The sequence below is a fragment of the Sebastes umbrosus genome, chromosome 14, assembly GCF_015220745.1.
Source record: "Sebastes umbrosus isolate fSebUmb1 chromosome 14, fSebUmb1.pri, whole genome shotgun sequence".
Lineage (NCBI taxonomy): Eukaryota > Metazoa > Chordata > Actinopteri > Perciformes > Sebastidae > Sebastes > Sebastes umbrosus.
In genome coordinates, this window is record NC_051282.1 from 19955341 (window position 1) to 19974986 (window position 19646).

Below are 19646 nucleotides of genomic sequence, written 5' to 3' on the forward strand. Positions count from 1 at the left end.
CGTTTTTAACACAAACAAAAAGGCTTCTTTAGGTTTAGGCAAAAAAAAATCTGCTTCTGCCATAACTACTACGGTCGCTAAAGGTCGCTGTTGTGTTCTTTTATACCTTCTTTCGGTGATCTACCATGTGAATTAGTGATAAAACCTACTAGTGGGTGTAGTGACTACACTGATAACAGTCTAATCAGCTGCTTGTCAAGAAATGTGTGCATTGTATTTAGAAACAGAAAATGTTGCATCACGTCTCAGGTCAAAGCTCTCATACAAATACAATAGGTCTATTTTAAAATAAAGTCATGACTTTTTTTTTTTATTACTCAATACAGTAGGTAACAACACTGCAAATTTAGAGCATTCAAAGCTGATAGGTGCCACAGATATAATTATTGTTTTTTTAGAAAGATTTGTAATCAAATTTATGAACAGTTGCATTAACAAATATCAAATAGTTCCAACTTCAAATTCTATTTACACAGCAAATTCACACTAAAATGTTAAAATACATACTGCCATATGGCCCATTATATATTGTGATATACTGTATATGCAGCACATTTTAAAGCCTGTTTTTCTGTCTGTATACATTTGTAAAAAGTCGTGGAACTGAAGTGGCTCAAGAGTCCTGGCGCTGGGCTGGCCGTCGACCATCTGTCCGCCTGAATGGTGTGCTCCTCAAATCTGAGGCGGAGCAAAGACGGGAGAGTTTTAACAGCACGTAAACATCAAACATGCAGCACACTCGCCTTAAATATCACCAGCAGGTTTTGACGTTTTTTGGGGTCAGAAAACTACTTGCCCAATGTAAATTTTTACTTGCCCCTATCACAAATTATTTTATTTATTAGCGGTTATCAGACAACAACAACAAAGACCAAAGTTAATTGTCATGTTTAATCTTTAAGTAGATGGAGTTTCTCCCCTCATCCTCTAACGTCACCCAACTAAACTCCTGTTTCCAGGATGATTGAAATGCTCGCTTTCGCTTCAGCTCATAAACTTGTTCTCTACTGCCACCATTTTCTCGCAAGTGCCCGATCAGTGCTGCGCTGGTGCAACTGGTTGTGTCTAGATGGTACCCCACAATTTGTGAAATTCTCACGAGATGGTTAAGGTTAGGCATTGACCTTGAATGGTTGAGGTTAGAATAAATTGCAGCGAGTCTCGCAAGAGTTTTCGCAAGTTTCGCGATCTGTGGTTTACCATCTAGACACAACCTGTGCAACTCTCAACAGAGCTGAGAAGGAAGCGAGATGGCTCACTCCTTAGCTACTTCCATCATCAGCTCCGGGAAAAAATGACGAGACTAACCTTTTTTCTAGATTTACTAGCCCAAAGTAGCACTTTACTTGCCCCGGGCAACAGGGTAATCCTTATTGTTGAGCCCTGCTATGTGACTCCTCCAGGAAGCATTGCGTACCTGTGATGATGTCCTCCAGGGCGCCGTCCTTCCCCTCGCGTACCTGCGGTTTCACCTGCCTCTTCCTCAGCTCTGCTATCAGGTCCATCTTAGGCATCATAGGCCCCTAGTCCAAAAATAAAAGCAATTTAAATCAAAGTTAATTTTGACTTTCCTACCCCCTAACAGTCAGTCACAGATTTGTTTTAGATGGTTTATGTTGCATGAAGTATTTCTGAGAAAACTGCACCTTTACAATAACACATAAGCCATTAAACAGACAGCGCCAGTTAATATATAATTTCTGGAGACTGGACCTTTAATATCTTACCTTTTGTGCCCCAGCCTTGTTCGGAGATGTTGGCACCTTTTCCTCAATGACCTCATTCTCCTTTTTCTTTTTCTGCTCAATGTCTTGCTGTGCTACCTGTGTTCAATCAAGGACAAAATAATTAACATTCAATGCAACAACTGTAATGGATAAATATCAGAACCCTACCACGCCTCCTCACCTTGTAGGCTTTTATCAAGCGTGCAAACAGCGGGAAAAACATGGAAGGCTGCGTAGTTTTGGGGTTCTCTCCGAAATACTCCACCGCAGATCCGTAAGCCTCCTGGAGGGAGATGGACAAAATATATGTTTAAAAACATGTAATAAGGTGTAAGTTGTGTGTAAATTTCATATGAATTGCAGGCTAACCGTTGCTGTATTGCCGTCTTTGATCAAAGTTTCCAGCTGCTTGCTGTTGGTTTTGATGAACTCCTTCAACACCGGGCTGTCGTCCTGCACCAGGAATTCCTTTTTGGTCGTTTCCATTCCCCGTTCTAATGAGCGGATGTCCGCGAGGAGGCCGTCTAGTGATACTGGCAAAGAAACAGAAATTTGTTTAGTACCGCTCCCAATTTAAGTCACAAGCTACATAACTGGACAGCTTGACTGTGTGAATGTACCAAGCGCTGCCTTGTCCATAAAGTGTAGCTCAGTGTGGAAGTTGACCAAGTCGGGGTATTTTTCCTGGATGATGCTAGTGATGAAGTGAAGTAGCGTCTGCGAGCGGTCCGTTGACTTGGTCTCCAACAGCTGAAAAGTAAAGATTGATTGGGTTGTGAAACTTTTCTTAAATCAAGACGAGTAACTATTGCTTAAAGGTGCTATTGATAACCTTGATAACATTCAAGATTAATTCTGAAACAGCCCTAAAACACTCGTCTGGACGGAGATCATTAGTGTGGCTGTAGCCTGCACGGAAAAGCTCGAATAACAATACACACAGAGGGAGAGTAACTTCATTCTCTGCTCAGGTAGACATTACTCCTCTACATATTTACAAAGCAAATAGTTGTTTGCTGATGTATTAATGCTTTGGATATCGAGCATCATATAGAACACCTTTAAAGTGAAAGAACAAATGTACAAATTCTACTCACAACATCCAGACTCTGCAGCCGAAACCCGTACGCTGCGCCCCTCTTACTGCTGTTCATATAGTTGCCAAAGGCGAGAACAATCTGAGAAACACATGAGATGAGACTTATGCAAAATCACACATTTGGAAGCTACATCAGCATGTCGTATTCTCTATTACTTACCTCTAAGATCTTTTTCAGTTTGGTTGAAGACTTTATGGACATGGACGCAGCAATGATGGAGTTCAGTTGCTGTGGATGACGTGAAAACAAAATCAGTACATCTGTTTAATAGCTCAGTCAATTTCAGTCCAAGTTGCAATGCATTTGACAAACTGACCGGCTGCAGGCGTTTGACGGTATCAGGGAAGTTGCCCATGAACGTGAAAGTGTTTATTCGCTGCGTCAGACGAGGAATCTTCCCAAAGCGTAAAATAAATTGATCCTCGTCGGTCAGCTCCTCCAGTGGGCGTCCATCCTTCTCATAGTTAACAAGCAGCTTCATCTCATAATCTGATGGTATGAAGGGCACGAGTATTTCCAGGAAGTCTACGGACATAGCTTGCTGGTCGTATCTGTAAAAAAGAGTTAGCGTATGAGAGAGAGAATAGAGGATATCGCAGAAATGTCAACAGATTTTCCATGAAGCACGTACGTCTCTATGGCGGTGCAGATACCAGACGGCGTCAGTCCCCCCTTGCGTAAAGTGATGGACAGATTCTTTGCCTTGTTGGCATCAATCAAGGACGTCTTGCTGGGCGCTTTCTGGACTGCCACCTTCTTCTTGATAGTGGACACTTCTGTTGGATTACCCTGAGCCCTAGTCTTAAACTGTTCCTCAAACATATCCATGTTCAGCTCCTGGTGTAGACAGAATGAGAGGCAGAGAGAAGAAGCTGAGAAGGTCAGGATAAACAAGTATTTTCACACTGCAGTTTTCTGACAGGATAAACTGTACAGTGTAAGAGAAGTGCATGTTCTCACCCCTAAGACCTGCTCGTCATCCAGTTCGTTGAAGACGGTGCCTGCCACCTGGTTTGGTTTTAAGGCCTGCCAGTTTAACAATGGCATCCTGAACTTGGTCTTAATGGGCTTCTTGCTCTTTAGCCCTGAGAAAACAAAAAAAGATCAATCAAATAAGATATTTACTGTTCCATTGCTACCAACTCATGACAGTTTTCAGTACTTTTCAGATTCTTCCTCACCAGATTGAGCGCTTGGTGCTCCAGGCGGAGGAGGAGGTCCAGAACCAGGCGGGGGAGGTGGAGGTGGGGGTCCAGCACCAGGTAGGGGAGGAGGGGGTGGTGGACCTCCTCCGGGAGGCGGTGGTGGAGGAGGAGCTGGGGGCACCGCACCACAACCTCCTAGAGGAGGTGGAGGTGGAGGAGGAGGCGGAATAGGAGACGCAGCCGCCCCTGGACCACCAGGAGGAGGAGGGGGAGGTGGAGGAGGTGGTGGAGGTGCAGGTACGCTGGACGTTGGAGAAGCAGAATCAGTGACAGTGAGCGGAGCAGCGGGCTGGGCGGCTGAGGCTGGGGCTTGGACGTATTCGACCACCGTGACGGGCACGACCTGGATGTCCAGACCTCCGGAGGCGCTGCGTCCCAGTCGGACCAGCCCCTTGTCCTGCAGCTCCTGGATCTTCTGCTCCAGTTCTGAAGATGATGTCGGAGGGGCGGAGGTGCTCAGACGCTCCCTATCCTTCTCCCTCTCCCTGTCCAGCTCTCGCTCCCGTTCTCTCTGCTGCAAGGCACTGACCTGGGAACAGGACTCTCGCAGGCTTTCCTGTTGGACACAAACACACATATAAAAACACAGCTCATCTCCACAAAGAGCAGATAATACACAATCTGTCTTCAGGCTTTAAAGGAGACTAATGGTACATGTCCACAGCCTCCGTCCTTTCCACGCTTCCCATTCATTGTCTTTGGAAGCAGCCTTGCAATGCATTCTGGTCGTGTGGCAGCGTGATTCGAGAGACAGTGCGTCACGTTGGCCGCTAAAGTTGAGGTCTAGGCTACTCTATGCAAATCAGGGGGGTCCAACACGACTCACCACCTCTGGAAACTCCCTAGAAATTTTTAAACTAAGCGTTGTCGCTCCAAAATAAAGACTGATTCATCAACTGCATGGCTTATTTCTAAAAAATAAAATGCTTTCAGAAACACATTTCGGTGAACTATTTTCGTGATATAAGAGAAGAAAGTTTCCAAACGAGCCACCATGTTGGTTCCGGTTTGAAAGCTGGGAGCAGCAGCCCACAAGGGAAAGCTTTCGTCCAATCAGGTGCCGAGTGTTTAGTGGCAACCCATCAAGCGTCCAATGCTGGGACATGAGGCGATCCCTCAAGATAAAAAACACCCCTGTGGACGTGTACCATCAGAGTCTCTGTGAGGCTGTACTGTTACTGTACAGAGGTGCTTTGAGCTACATGTTAACATCAGCATGCTCACAATGATAATTCTAACATGCTAATGTTTAGTAGGTAAGGTTTAGTGTGTAAACATGCTAACATTAGGTAACTAACACAAAACACAAAGGGAATATCATTAGTTTTGCGGGAGTTTGGTCATAAACAGTTGACCTTGTGGACAGTGTTGACCTTGTGGTGGTTCGAGACGAAAGTTAGAAAATCACCATTACAAGAACAATTCATTATTACAAATCAGTGGTAAGTAAATCTACCCAAGTACAATTTTTAGGTTCCTATATTTTACTTGAGTATTTACATTTTCTGTTACATTATTCTTCTACTCCATTACATCTCAGAGGGAAACAACTACTACATTTATTTGATAAATTGAATTACTATAATTACTTTTCATATTCTGATTATTAAAATATTATCAACAAATACAACATGATATATTATATATTATTATTATATATTGAGCTACATAGCAGTATGTAAAGTTAAATTATAATCAGCTCCATCTTTACCAGCTGTAAGTACATTAATTCATGGATGATTATAATCCCATAATATGATACATTATTCTGACATGGGCCATCTGCATAATGAGTACTTTTACTTTTGGTATATTTTGATGGTAATACTTTTGTACTTTTACTTAAGAATCATTTTTGAATGCAGTACTTTTACTTATAACAGAGTTATTTTTACCTAAGTAAAAGATCTGAATACTTCTTCCATCACTGATTCCAATTCATTATAACTCTAAATCAACAATGTCAACCTGATGGTGGCGCTAGAGGGAAAGTCAGGAAAAGGATCACCAAAGTCATTAAGACTCATCCTATTAGAATTGTGAATGTCTGCACAAACTTTCATGGCAATCTGTCAAATAATTGTTGAGATATTTCAATCTGGACGAACAAACTTTGCCATCCCCAGAGCCGGTGCCGCTAACGGGGCTAAAATGCAAGGTCATTCACAGATTTATTTGACAAGTGCAAATACTCTCATCTTTCTTATTTCATACTGAAGATGATTAGATTATTAAAATAAAGTGACCTGCCACCCTTTTGACCTCATTATATCTAATCACTGTGAGATTGGCACACCTTTCCTGGCTAATTAATCTTATTAAACACTATTCATGTCATGGAGCAGCACTCACTTTGAGCAGCTCAGTCTCCTTGGTGGCCTGCATGAGCTGAGTCTCAAGTTCAGACATTTTCTCTGTGGTCTGACTCTCGATCTCCTGAAGCCGGGCGCTCAGCTGCAACACAGACAACATTTGTTTTAACATCAATGTTTTTTTTTGTTCACAGAGATCCCTGATTTTCTTTCATTTGTAGCTGACCTGTACGTTGTGTTCCTGCAGGTCGTCCACATGCTCCAGCACCCCTCCTCTGTTCTCAGCGTCCTCCAGCAGGGCTCCGACGTCTAACACATTGTCCAGGTAGGCTTGGATCTGCACCTGCAGCTTCTCGCTCTCTGTTTGCTTCAGTTGCTAACACACAAACACATACAATAATGATGCATTATAGGAATAAATCCTATTCTAAGTATGATATATTGCATGTTTTAAGTAATAATGTACATACAATAAGTAAGTAATGAAGTAATCAAGTGATAATTCGATTATTAAAATAGTCTAATTGATTAACCTTTTCATATTATACTATCAGATGTTGTGACACAGATGGCTCCGTTAGAATGATTTAGAAAATTTCTCAAAACCAACATTTGCCTCTAGTATAAAAGTAGAGAAGTTATAATGTGGTATAAAACAGTTGTCATCAGCAGAATGTAAAGGAAAACTGGATGACCATGCAGTAGCAACATCCTATTAAAGAGGACCTATTATGCTCATTTTTAGGTGCATACCTGTATTTTGGGTTTCTGCTAGAACATGTTTACTTGCTTTAATGTTAAAAACTTTATTTAACTTTATTTTTCTCATACTGGCGGTGCTGCATCACCTCTTTCACCCTCTCTCTGAAACGCTGTTTGAGCTCCTAAATCAACTTCCCAGTGAGAACACTTGAATAGCTCTTATTTAAATCATTAGGTCCTAAAAGTTGTAAAATGCACTAATAGCTGAATCCAGAGTTATTTCCCTTCCTCCGTTCATGTGAATGAGCCCCAGACCGCGGTTGGACCAAGGGCTGGGAGGCAGCGTTAAAGGAAACGCTACTGCGCCTGCTCTATGGGCCCAATGGATGTGGAAGATCACCGGATGATCCGGGTACATTATCACTTGGCAGTCGAGCCATTTTGGCATCATGCGCAACTTTCATAGGAATGGACAGGAGCCCGCCTACAACACTGTATCCAGTTCACTATATACATCCATGGCTCCAACTAGCTTTTTTTGAGGGCGTGCCAAACTAGCCGCTAGGCAGGTATTATTCAAATGTGTTACTTGGTGACATCACCACGTTACAGAAGAAAAGGCGGGACTTCAAGCAAGGCGTTTCAGGCAGTTCAGGAGAAGTGTTTTTGTGGGGGAGATTAATTCCTTTGGCGTGAACTTTGGGTTTTGTAACTTTGCAGACCTTTTACATGCATAAAAATTATATAACACACTAAAGGAAAGGGAAAAGCATAATAGGTCCCCTTTAAAGGAGGAAGAGAATGGGCATTAGAATTGACCAGCTGGACACCTCAAGTTACTTTAAACCCATCAGATGACATGCATACAAAATTTTGACTTTTATGTGAATTGCAATAGATGAATATTTCATATATTTAAGCCTGCAATAATTTACTACCTGCGGGCAGCAGAAACACATCCAGGAGTTATGGAGCAACATTAGCATTCATTTGGAGCTGTGTTTTTGGTTCTGAGGGAAATATTTAGCTTTATTAGCTGCTAAATTTCTCCACACGCCGTTTACACTTTATACACACTTACCCAGAGATACTTGTCTAGCCCGTGGTGAGTGAACTCGAACTGTAGGTGAACACGGAAGTTCATGTTCTCCACTGAATGGACCACAATGTTTATGAACTGCATGCAGGCCACCTGCAGACAGACACAATGACAGTTAATTCATCCAGAATTTAAAAGTCCCTTTATTTGGTAATCGGTGTGTAGGTACAGTAATACATTTGTGGACCTACCATGAAGTCAATGTTGCTGTCATCATTGATGAAGTATTCCATCAACTTCTCAAAGCGGTTCTTTTCTCTGCTCACCTGAGAAAAAATGGAAACTTATGCATTTTAATTGTTGCCCACATGGGGGCGTAAAGGAGGCATCGATGCAAAATGAGTGTTTTTCTGCCAAGTTATATCTATTACATGTAGTAGCTGATCTCAGCCACACAAACAGGGTATATTTCTCACCCTTGCACTGCCCTTGCATTACGCACAGATGCATGACTGCTCTACATGTGCTAAAATTATGACCAGAGTGCATGTGAGGGGTGGATTGTGACAGTCACAAGATGAGTAATCGAGGAGGGGAAGTCTGGAACAATGGTATGACGGCTAGCAACAGTCAAATTAGAGCATCACAATGCAGTAAAATTACTAATAAAAAAACTTATTTTAACCTCTTTGAAGTTGTCAAAAGCCGACAGAATGATGTCATGTCCTCCTCTGACAAGACACACTGCGGCCAGCAGCTCCAACACCAGGGCTTTGGTCCTGTTGCAGCATCAGGAGGGGTTAGATATGGATGTAGGCAGACATATAACACACACTTTGCCTCACACACAATTAATGCACTCACCTGGGATTCCTGCTGTTGAGACTGAGGGAGATCTCGTTCACACAGCGCGGGTGAGTCATCACCAGGTTAAAACCAGACTGAAAGCAGAAGGAAAGCATAAACAGGGTGTATTAAAAGATGCAGGAAAAAGTTATTTATGTGAGCGCACTGGCAAAGGAAGGCATGTTTTAATGCAGAATATGAGATAAGTGACTGTTGTTGCACTATAAGAGAAGCAGAAAGCTTTACCTGGTAGTTCATGATGGCTCGCAGGCACATTATGCACACGTGTACATCATCTCTCTGGTAGGATGAAGGGGATCTCTTATACATCTTGTTCCCCAGAGTGGAGCTTATTCTGTAGAGGGATAACAAGTGTATGGACACATGAACACATCCCTAAAGAGAAGAGAAGCTACTGTATGTGCAAATAATGTTTTGAAGTTGAGGCACAGTTGGCCAATTATAACAAGACTTCCAGCATTGTTTCGGACATCCTCTGTGTCTGTCTGACAGCTGAAATGTGGCACCAGGTGGAAGAGGAAAATAAAGAATAAAATACTCAACAAATGAGCCAAGGATATGAATGAATGACGGTGTGAGAAATTGAGGTATTCGTCATGGCTGGAATGGCTCAGTTTTAAGAAGAACTGCTGTCTAGCAATGAGATGGCAGACGTGCAGCAAAAACAGAATACTATACAATAAATAATAAAGGCATATTGATTAAAGGGACTATATGTAAGAATCAGAAATTGTGGCACTTGTGGCCGTTAAGTCAACGACAGTCAGCATCCTGTTACTCGCGCTTGTGCTCGCACTACGTAAACACGAGTGAGCATCGGTCAGAACAGTGAGGCGACACACACGAGACTGAACGTGACTGACAGGCATCATGTTGATTAACGTTAGCAACATTAGCCAGCTGAAACTTTAATATCACTATATATTTCACATGCTTGGCAGTAATGTATCGGAATTTTGCCAGCTCGGGTCCGTTATGATAAAACCAAACGAAGGTCCCTCCATGAATGTTGATCCTAGTTTACGTCCAACGTAGGAGCTATTTATTTGTCATTAGTATTTAGTTGTTGTTTTACTAATATTTAGTAGTATTGTTTGATTTATTATTCTACATGTTTACTTTAATTAGATTTGATTTTTGATAGTATTTTCTTTTGCAAGTTATTTATTTTGTTAAATTGTTTACATGTTTAGTAGCCTATATTTAGTTTTTTGTGTTATTAGTATTTTGTTTTCTTTTGTTCATGAATTGGGTAAAACTGTGGAAACCTGCGCTTATATAGGTAGGTAGGTAGGCAGGTAGGACCAGCATGCACCTGGGTGGGTTTATGTTTTTTTACCAGAACAAGAGAGGCAGCTTTTTGGATAAATAAACCATCAGAAACATACATTTTGAGTTGACAATGGACTTTTTTGCCTACGTAAACCACATACTGGTGGTGTCAGTGACCTTTTGACTTAAGTTTTGGATTTTCTGGCAAATAACAACCACATTCAACGTCGGTCACATTCCTGTTTTGCAAGACGGGCTTCACTAGATATAACTTTGCGTTTCTTGTGCTTCCGTAGAGTTTGTGTTGAAGTCTGAGTTTTGGTGGGGGCCGGTCGCGTGCATGACGTCATGTCCGTTGTATTTTTCCCGTTAAAACCGGCCCGCATTCTTCACATTAAAAGCAATCTACAGGCTGATAGAGGAAACCCAGAACATAGCGGAAGGTCTCATTTTTTAGGTTAGGTTACAACTTGTTCACACTTGGCAATAAAAAAATATTAAAAAACATTAACGTGTGCAGTCTCTTTAAGTTAAAAAAACATTTGATTCATATTTTATTAGATAAAAATCTTGGTTGATCAATCAGGGCTGTCACCATTTATCAGAGCATTCGTATTAATAATTAAGATTTTGTAGATTTGGATGCAAAACAGGTGATATGCAGAAAGAGGCAGACGAGAATCAGTTTCACACAGTTCAGCACCTCTAAGAAAATGTGCATCTGGTCACGTCCGTGGCGTTATATTATAAGACGCCACCATCATGCCACTTCTGCCTCGCATGATTCTATTTTCTCACTATATGTGCAACTGTATAAGCGGAAAGTTCCTCTTTAAAAAGAATTCATGATGTGGAGCGCACTATATATATGATTCGTAGAACATCTCTGGGTCTGGACCTGCTGTACCACAAAGAATTGTTCACGTCTGCAAACTTCTTACCTTACAGTCAGTGCTCGAGCAGCTCTGGTCATCCCATGTGAATGGGAGCTGCTGGGGCTCTTGGCCAAGTCTTCCATCGACCTCTCTGCTGGTTTTCCTCTTTCTGACAGGGTGCCACCATTTTCAACACTCTCCACATCAAACCTAAAGAGTTCATATGAAATACACATGGTGATAAAAAAGCCTCATTGTAAGAGCCTCATCGGTTTCTGAGAGAGATTTTCACACCCTGCTGGTACTCACGAGGCGTCGCTTTGTGCATGGGATAGGTATTCCACCAGAATATCCAAACCTTTGTTCTCCTCGTTGAGAAATTTTTGAGCCCATCTACAAAAAGACCCAAAGCAAAAATAAATGATAGATGAAATATTTTGTAATTATAGATTCTGCACTCAGATTGGATTTAAAGCGAGACTATGTAATTTTAGAAAGAAGAAATAACACAATCTTGCTCTTACAGAAATGTTGAATTCATAAGCAATAAACCGCACTCTTGCTCAATTCAATACACTCAGGAGTTTCAACCTTACCTCTGGTGGCTAATGCTAACAAACTTCAGATAGTTATCGCTGTGTAACTGTCATTACTGAGCCAGTTTGCTGACTTTATCAGGCATCAGCAAGTGGGTCAGAAATCTACTCGTTTAAGTCAATTTTTACTTGCCCCTATACAAATTATTTTATTTATTAGCGGTTATCAAATAACAACAAAGTTAATTGTCATGTTTAATCTTTATTTAAGTAAATGAATCTGAAGTTTTGACAACATCCTCTAACGCCACCCAACTAAACTCCTGTTTCCAGGATGATTGAAATGCTTGCTTGCGCTTCAGCTCATAAACTTTGACTTTACCCGATCGGCATGTGTAACTCTCAACAGAGATGAAAAGGAAGTGAGATTTCACTGTCTTACTCCTTAGTTACTTATGTTGTTGTGGCTTGTGGATATAGTGGCTGGAGTTCAGCAAAAGGTGAAGGTTCAGTGAACTCAAACTGAGCTTAATCATAATAATAACATCAATAATTGGATACTTTTTTTGTATCTTATAGGTGCCCTGTGGAGCTCTTGACCACTAGTAATGCTATAGAGCAATGTTTTTACGAGTGGGTTCTTGTTTTGTTGGCTACGTACATATGACACGAAACTGCACTTGCGTGAGCAAAATGTCAAACTAAACCACATTTTTCAAAATGCTCTGAAGAAGGTTCCGTGCCACAACACGTAAGCGTATGTCTGTTTTGATGTGACCCAATTAAACAAGTGAAGTGTTCTCTGGGATGTGCTAACCTATCATATTTTTATGCTTTTTAGACTTTGGGTCTAGCACTCCACCGTGAATCCCCTTGTTGAAGCGCAACCTCCTTTACCAAGACATAAACCACATTTTTGCCATCGGTTTCACAATCTATTCCACAGACTAACTAATCTGTGACCGCACAGAGCCAGCAACACATAAGGTCACCATTTCTGACGGCCGTCGTCAGGAAATGTGACCCCACTGTACCCGTATACTAAGTGAACTAAAAACCAAACTAAACTGTTAAAAAACATAAATGTATTTTTATATTTTTAATTCAAAGTTATATTTACAAAACTCTAAAAGAAAAGTAAAAGATAAGTGGCATAATAACACAGCGAACAATGTATGTAAACATAACTGTATTTGTATTTAATGCTCACCCAATGTGATTTGTGCGAAGGGATATCTCCAAATCTTTAAGGACCTGGGTGGCATCTTGAATCCTTTTCTTCTGCTAACGTAACAGAAGAGATGAGAATCAAGACAAGTTGCACAGATAGAAAATTAAAGACGTGTCAAATATGAGAGGAAGGTGATGGTTCACACTGACCCTGCGAGTCACCCCTCCTTGATCATGGTAGAAGCTCTTGATCTTAGTCAAGTATGTGGATGGGGGGCTCTTCTCCTGGAAACGCTCCTGAGGGGGGGAGAAGCATTCACAGAGTCAAAAGTAGCTTTTTGACTTTTTATCAGCAACCCTTAAAGATGACAGGACCGGAGACACATTTAGCAGCGCACAGCATCTGTTGCTATTATTGCCTGTGCTGGTTAACACAACAGACACAAACAGCTCTCTGTTTCCATGCCGACGCCATCAATTGCCACCACAGAAACTGTGCAGCAAGGTTTTCATACTGCACTCTGCTCTTTTTGTCAACTGTGTCCCGGTGAAGACACAGGTGCCAGAATCCTGCTCAGTTTGACAACATGTATGTTGAGGGGTTAATTGTGAAAGCAGCTCATTATCAGTGATAAAAGAAGGACATACGTGATCACAGACTAGTTCCCACTTCTTGTCATTGTCATACTGACTCAACAATTTCAGTTTGTCTGGAGGCAAGTTCATGTTGCCCTGAAAGAGAGAGAAAAAGAGAGAGAGGTTGTTTCAGTCTAAAGAGTATGAAGTACAAATTAATATGTGAGAAGAACATGACTCTGGGTAAAAAGAAACCACAATTTTATATTTGTCACACTTCCTGTTCTACAATTTGTCTTCACACCTCCAGTGATATAAAGAAATTATTTCATTTCATTTCATTTCATGGTTTATTTGATAGGGACAGATACAATGTACATAGACAGCTTAAAAACCATCTGATGCAAGTATCATAGTGCTTATAGCGGATGCTAAATTGCAACACCTGTCCCTAGATTGGCTTTTTATGAAAATAAGAGATTAAAACAGAACTGAGTAAAGGAAAAATAAAAACAATAAAGCACACATTTAAAAAAAAAAAAAAGGAAATGTTGTAATATGTCATCATATTTCCTGCTTATGCAACAATATTTGAATCAACCTAACCACAAATGCACTTTCTGAAGGGCGTTAACTACCTGCCGGAAGCACAGATGACTCAGTGTTTACATGTATGTATTGAGGGTTGTCAGTGGGTACCATGTGGCTCAGATCTTACAGCCTTTTGTCAGTGTGATGTCACACTTTACACTTCTACACCACAAGCTTTAATAAGGATAAAGATGATGAAACATGGCACATATAAAATTAGGAAAAGTGTTGCCAGATTGTGCTGGTTTTCGCCCAATTCTGCTACTTTTGATTAAGTTGGGAGGGGAAAAATAGCGTTGAGCTGGTAGATGAAATTTGGGCTGCTTTTGTCGACATTTGGCGGGGTTTTGAAAATATTGTGAAAACAATATTACCAAACAAGCCGTCATTTAATGGTCAAAAACACAGATACGAAAACTTTGTTGTGTCGACTCACTCATATTATTGACTCATTTAATTTGAGAAATATTTGATTGACATGAGTTGTATTCAATCGTCGTTCTAATCCAGGGCCGGCTCTAGACCTTTTGGTGCCCTACGTAAAATTTGGATTCTGAACCACCCAGAACCACAACCCTAGCCCCGTAAACCGCAACACACAACAAACATCACAATGGTTTTAAGACAAAAATTAAGATATTTATTTTATTTTATTAACTGTATTTATTATAATATAAATAAACAGTTGGTTCCTGATATTGTTGCCTTAAAAGTGTTTTGTCAGTTTCACTTCAATTTTTATTACTTTTTATTAACAAATAAGAGCGGTCGGGCAGAAAAAGTGTGAGAAAGAGTTACAGGTGTCAAAAGTATATTTCTTTCTTTATTTATCTATTTGTTCCTTTGTTACCTAAATGCAGAAAATGAGGAAGGGCGCCCACCAGTATTTTTATTTTAGTATCATTTTTTATTTTTTTTAGAGGGCGACCAGCTCCTTCACATTCAAAACAATGCTGCAATCTGATCCAAAACTTCCAAACACAGTGATGATTAACTGACAAGACTAATTATTTCAGTTGACACTGGGTGTTGCTCTAAATCTACCAGTGTGCACATTCAAGCAGTGGTTTGCAGTTTCTTTTTCCACACCTTAAAAAAACCAACAAAGAGAAGCAGAAACAGAAACGAGCGGTTGCTTTGCTGCTGGGGTGTTGGTGGGGTTAAGGGAGGCTCTCATTGTGGTTTTGTGGTGCAACACTCACTAAAAAAAAAATAAAAATACTCATATGAGCGTTTGTGTGCATGTTGACTTGCATGAACTTACATGAACATAAGTATAAATTCCCTAAGTTTAGAAACAATGTCATGCACTTCTCATTTTCTTGTAGTTACGCAAATGTAAAATCCTGAATAAAGGAAGGTACAGCAGCGTCTCTGAAGATCACATTGCAAGTATTTTGCTGAAAGAGGAAGTGAGGTCATATTTTCATGTAACGCCTGTGAGGGCGTCGTAGGCATGAAATGGCACCGTTAATTCTAAAGCACCACTATATTTGCATGGCTTTCTCATATGACTTGAATTTCCCTCAGGATCAATAAAGTTACTATCAATCTATCTATCTACATATCTATCTATCTATCTATCTATCTGTCTATCTATCTATCTATCTATATTCTCAGAAGAAGACGTTTTGTTAACTTACGTGGAATTTTAACATAAAGAAAGTGTATATGTATAATGTACACATTTAAACTATTATCAATAATATGTGATCATGTCTCTCCTTCATATGTTTTTTTTTAAAAATCATCAACTTTTTCAGTTATTAAGACTTTCATGGGAACATTTGGATGGATTTTGACATTTTGTTTTTGCTAATTGTTAAGGCATTACCAGAGAAAAATTAAAAACCTGCAAAACCTATTTGACATTTTTTTTAATTTTAGCTACAATAAATGCCACAAATCCTACATTAATAAAAGTTTAATTTAACAAATTATAAACAACTAACTCAGCAAAGTGTATATCTAAAATTCTTTTTAATTTCTGTACTCTTTTTAAAAGAAATGTTTTATTTATGAATTTAAAAAAAAATATATTAACAGAAAAACATCTACACACAAAAAGACAAAAAAAACAAAACTAAAACAGTCCCTGCTTAATGTCTATACTTTGAGGAGGAAACATATTTTAATGTGGATTGTGCTTCACTGTCTTAAATTAAATTAATTAAATTGCAATTAAATGAAACTGGTTAAAGAGAGATGTGTTTTTTCCCCTTTACATAAATAGCTTACTGTAGCTAACCTTCCTGCATCTGTTAACTCATTATTTACACATCTGCAGACTACCTGGAGGACACTTCATGCTGTTTATCCAGAGACAAAAGATGTTGCTCCATCCCATTAACCCATGATGTCAAACTTTCGTGGAGCATCATGGAAATTTAAAGACTTTTTATTATTTTTTGTGCCCCAGTGAGCCGAGAGAAAAGTTATAACTAAAATTACTAATTGAAGCCCATTTAAGTGTAAAACATGACACAAAAGTGTGAAGGTTGTAGAAGTTGAGCTTCCTGTTGATGTTAATAGTTTATAGTATTGTTTGTTAACTTTTTATGCTCACTAACATGATTTAGAAAAGAAAATGAGATCTTTAACTTTTTAAATAAATTAGATTTTTGTTGTTTATTTCACTAGCAAAAATAATCAAATATGTCAGTGCTTCAGCATCTCTGATACTAAACAATAGGTTCTGATGTATTATTCTTAATGGTGTCTCAAATACATCAAGAACTCATTTTGAGGTTTTACGTTTTTCAACTTGTTGTAAGTGTGTTGAAAGAGTGGTGGAACAGTTGCTTTCCGGTCTTATGGTCTCACTCATGTAAATATGTTGCTCAACTTCCCCTTAGAGCCAGCCGCCCGAGCATGCACTAATCACCCTGTTCCTAGACCGACATTTTCAAATCTAACAGTGGAGTAAAGAAGCACGTTGGTGAATCTGACAACATTGTTTTTATTGTGATATCCCAGTTTTGAATGGAGCAGTTATTGATGACCTTTGTGCAAATATGATTGAGCAAGATTACATCTTTGCTAGATCACTTTTAAAGCTGATGTTTTTGCTAAGTTTGGCTTAGATAAAAGATTGAGAGACAACAAAAAGGAAAAGGCCTCTGACATCATATCCAGTCTGTGTTTAGTTCAAATTGTTTTTGGCAGCATAAATCAGTCACAGAGATGAAGTGTTCAAAACAGGACTCAGAACACTTGCTACAAAAACAACTTTTTTTCTGTGCCTCTGAATATGTACCAGCATAATTCTCCCAGCCTCTACCACAAAAACCATAGCTGCCATTGGTAAAAGCACTAAATCTCTGTTTTTATGTGCAGTAAAGGTGTGTGCCTTCTTGTCTCCTGTGCAGCCACTCACCAGCACCGCATTGAAGCGCTCCTCCAGCTCCTTCTCTTCGGGCATGGGCAGTTTGGGGGGAGCCGGCTGCTTCTTCTGCAAGGTTGGAGTGGGGTCACTCATTCCTGAAGCTCCTCCGACTGAGTTCCTGGCCTCTCGGCCCTCAGACGGTGCCTGCTCCAAGCCCGGTGCGGCCGCATTCCCCATCACTAATCTCCACAAGTAATCCAGGAGGAAGCTTTACACAAACCCTTTCTCCTGAGAAATCTGTGTATTCCAAAAGAGAGTGACCAAAAGGGTTCACTCTGAATGACAAGGCCTTAAATCAAACCAAGTTTTTGGGCCTCCGGGTAGACGAACATCAAGCCTCTGGTTTACTGAATCCGCGTTGGTCCTGAGGACAGAGTGGGTGATGAAAGAAGATAGTTTGTCCTCATGTCTGTCCTCTCATCAACCTGTTCCTCTTTGAGAATAAGCTAACGAGCCTTGTTGAGGCCTAAGGTCCGGCTCTCAGAAAAGACCCACCTAAGTGTCGCTCACTTTACTCTACAACTTGTTGACCAAGAACTCCTGTGGTGAGTGAGTACAGAGGGCTGCGTGTGAGAGGAAGGAGAGGGGAGTGTGACACACTCTGTAACACAGTCAGAAACCACAGAAGCACAAAAGCAGAAGAGCAACTTCCTGTGCATGACAGCAACAGAAGCTGGGGTGGAGGACACGGTGGAAGATAAACATGGTAACTGTGAAGCGTACCGTGCAAGCAGTGAGTGAGCGATGAGTACGATAAGGTAGCACAGGAAGCAAAGAAAGCAGAAAGAGTGTCGAAGGTCAAGGAAGCAAGTTGACCAAGCAGGTGTAAAATGAACAAACGGGCAAAGGAGACTTTCTCCCGCTTTATCGTGAACCCACTTTCACTACACACTGGAGCCATTAATTTCCTCGAAGCTATAGCTTAATTTGCATGAGGTTACATTTGTTTTGGTCATTTTGCTTCACATGAGGCCAGGTTGATGAGTTCAGGTGTGTGTAGATCCTGAGTGAGTGACAAGGTAGAGAGGGTTGTCCAACAGCGCCACTCTGTGTTTGAAGCCAACTACTGCATACCAGTGCTCTAACAAACATATTAGGAACACACTCACACATCCTTTATCTAGATTTTTTTAGGGATATAAAGTTAAAGAAAGCTTGGAAAATTTGTGATAAATACTGTATCAATAACAAACTTAAGGATGTGTCTTTCAAGATAATACATAGAATTTACCCGGTAAAAAAGATGACTATTTATATACTATAAATTAAGATGGCTATTAGTGTGAGATTAAGTGTGATTTCTGTGAATTAGAAAAAGAGAGTATTTCCCATCAATTTTTTTTCACTGTATAATAAATTATATACAAGAATGTTCTGGATTGATGTAGCCAAATTTAAGATGAATGTTTAAATAAATATGTTTGATGTAATGCTATGAATTAGTCAAGATAAGATTGAAAATAACATGCTGTATATCATATAATTATTTATTATTTTTGGAAAATGTCATATTCATAAGAAAAAATGGTCAGGAACCAAGCCAACTTTCCTGCATTTTATTAATGAATTCAAACAATATAGCACCATCTTACCCAATGTTAAAAACAAAAAAAGACATTAAGACTTTTAAATTATTAAATGTATATAATATGATATATATATATAACATAAACTCTGGCATTATGAAATGTATATTTCAAGATTCAAGAGTTTTATTTGCCATTTTCAACTAAGTGTATTAGAATTCTGAGCAGTTTACTCCGAGTCAGCTTTAAGAAAAGAAAAAAAGGTAGAAAAGGCACAAGGTAATCACAGTACAAAATAAGTAGCACATTCAACTCAACATAATAAATAAATAAATAATTAAAATGTAAAACACCCTCAGTGTAGTCAATAAATAAACTAAACTACCCTCTGCATAGGAATGATACCCCCAGAATACAAATATACAGTATATATGCTCCATGACCATGTTAAAAGAACTTGTAGCTCTCATAAAAATATTTTAAAAAATAAATTATTTATTTATTTCAGACAATTACACAGTGGAAGGCAGCATATTGTGATATGTTATCATTTTTGTTTGACTTTTTTTTTCTTTCTTTGTTTAACTGTCTAAGTATGTATTTGTACTTATGTTAATGAGCGTGTGTTCAATAAAGAAAGCATTATTAAAAAAAAGAAGAAAAAAAAGCCATTAAGACTTTTAAATTATTAAATGAATATAATATGATATATATATATAAAATAAACTCTGGCATCATGAAATGTATATGTAATCACTTTTGT

At 39.5% G+C, this 19646-nt stretch overlaps 1 protein-coding gene across 2 annotated transcripts; it reads right to left on the reverse strand.

The window, feature by feature from the left end:
* Positions 1–541: 541 nt before the first annotated feature.
* fmnl1a (formin-like 1a) lies at positions 542–18412 on the reverse strand. 2 transcript variants are annotated; one of them, XM_037793222.1, is made up of 25 exons: positions 17349–18412; positions 13454–13537; positions 13016–13102; positions 12846–12916; positions 11409–11492; positions 11166–11309; positions 9178–9286; positions 8950–9026; positions 8771–8864; positions 8337–8411; positions 8128–8238; positions 6571–6720; positions 6385–6486; positions 4009–4588; positions 3788–3912; positions 3459–3664; positions 3144–3378; positions 2987–3055; positions 2825–2905; positions 2348–2477; positions 2097–2260; positions 1909–2010; positions 1728–1823; positions 1418–1523; positions 542–678 (listed from the first exon to the last, which is right to left on the reverse strand). In XM_037793222.1, exons 1-25 carry the CDS (start codon positions 17532–17534, stop codon positions 614–616), a joined length of 3333 nt encoding a protein of 1110 aa, XP_037649150.1. In that variant the 5' UTR covers positions 17535–18412; the 3' UTR covers positions 542–613. The 2 variants fall into 2 exon arrangements, with proteins under 2 accessions (XP_037649150.1, XP_037649149.1); XM_037793221.1 differs by having other exon boundaries at positions 12846–12919; positions 17349–17534.
* Between the last annotated feature and the right edge of the window lie 1234 nt (positions 18413–19646).

Coding starts and splice junctions, on each gene's coding strand:
- fmnl1a (XM_037793221.1), bottom strand. CDS start 17,534: ATGGGGAATGCGGCCGCACCGGGCTTGGAGCAGGCACCGTCTGAGGGC. Junction 11,493..12,845: donor CTTCGCACAAATCACATTGG/GTGAGCATTAAA, acceptor GTCTTTTTGTAG/ATGGGCTCAAAAATTTCTCA. Junction 2,261..2,347: donor TATGGACAAGGCAGCGCTTG/GTACATTCACAC, acceptor TTTCTTTGCCAG/TATCACTAGACGGCCTCCTC.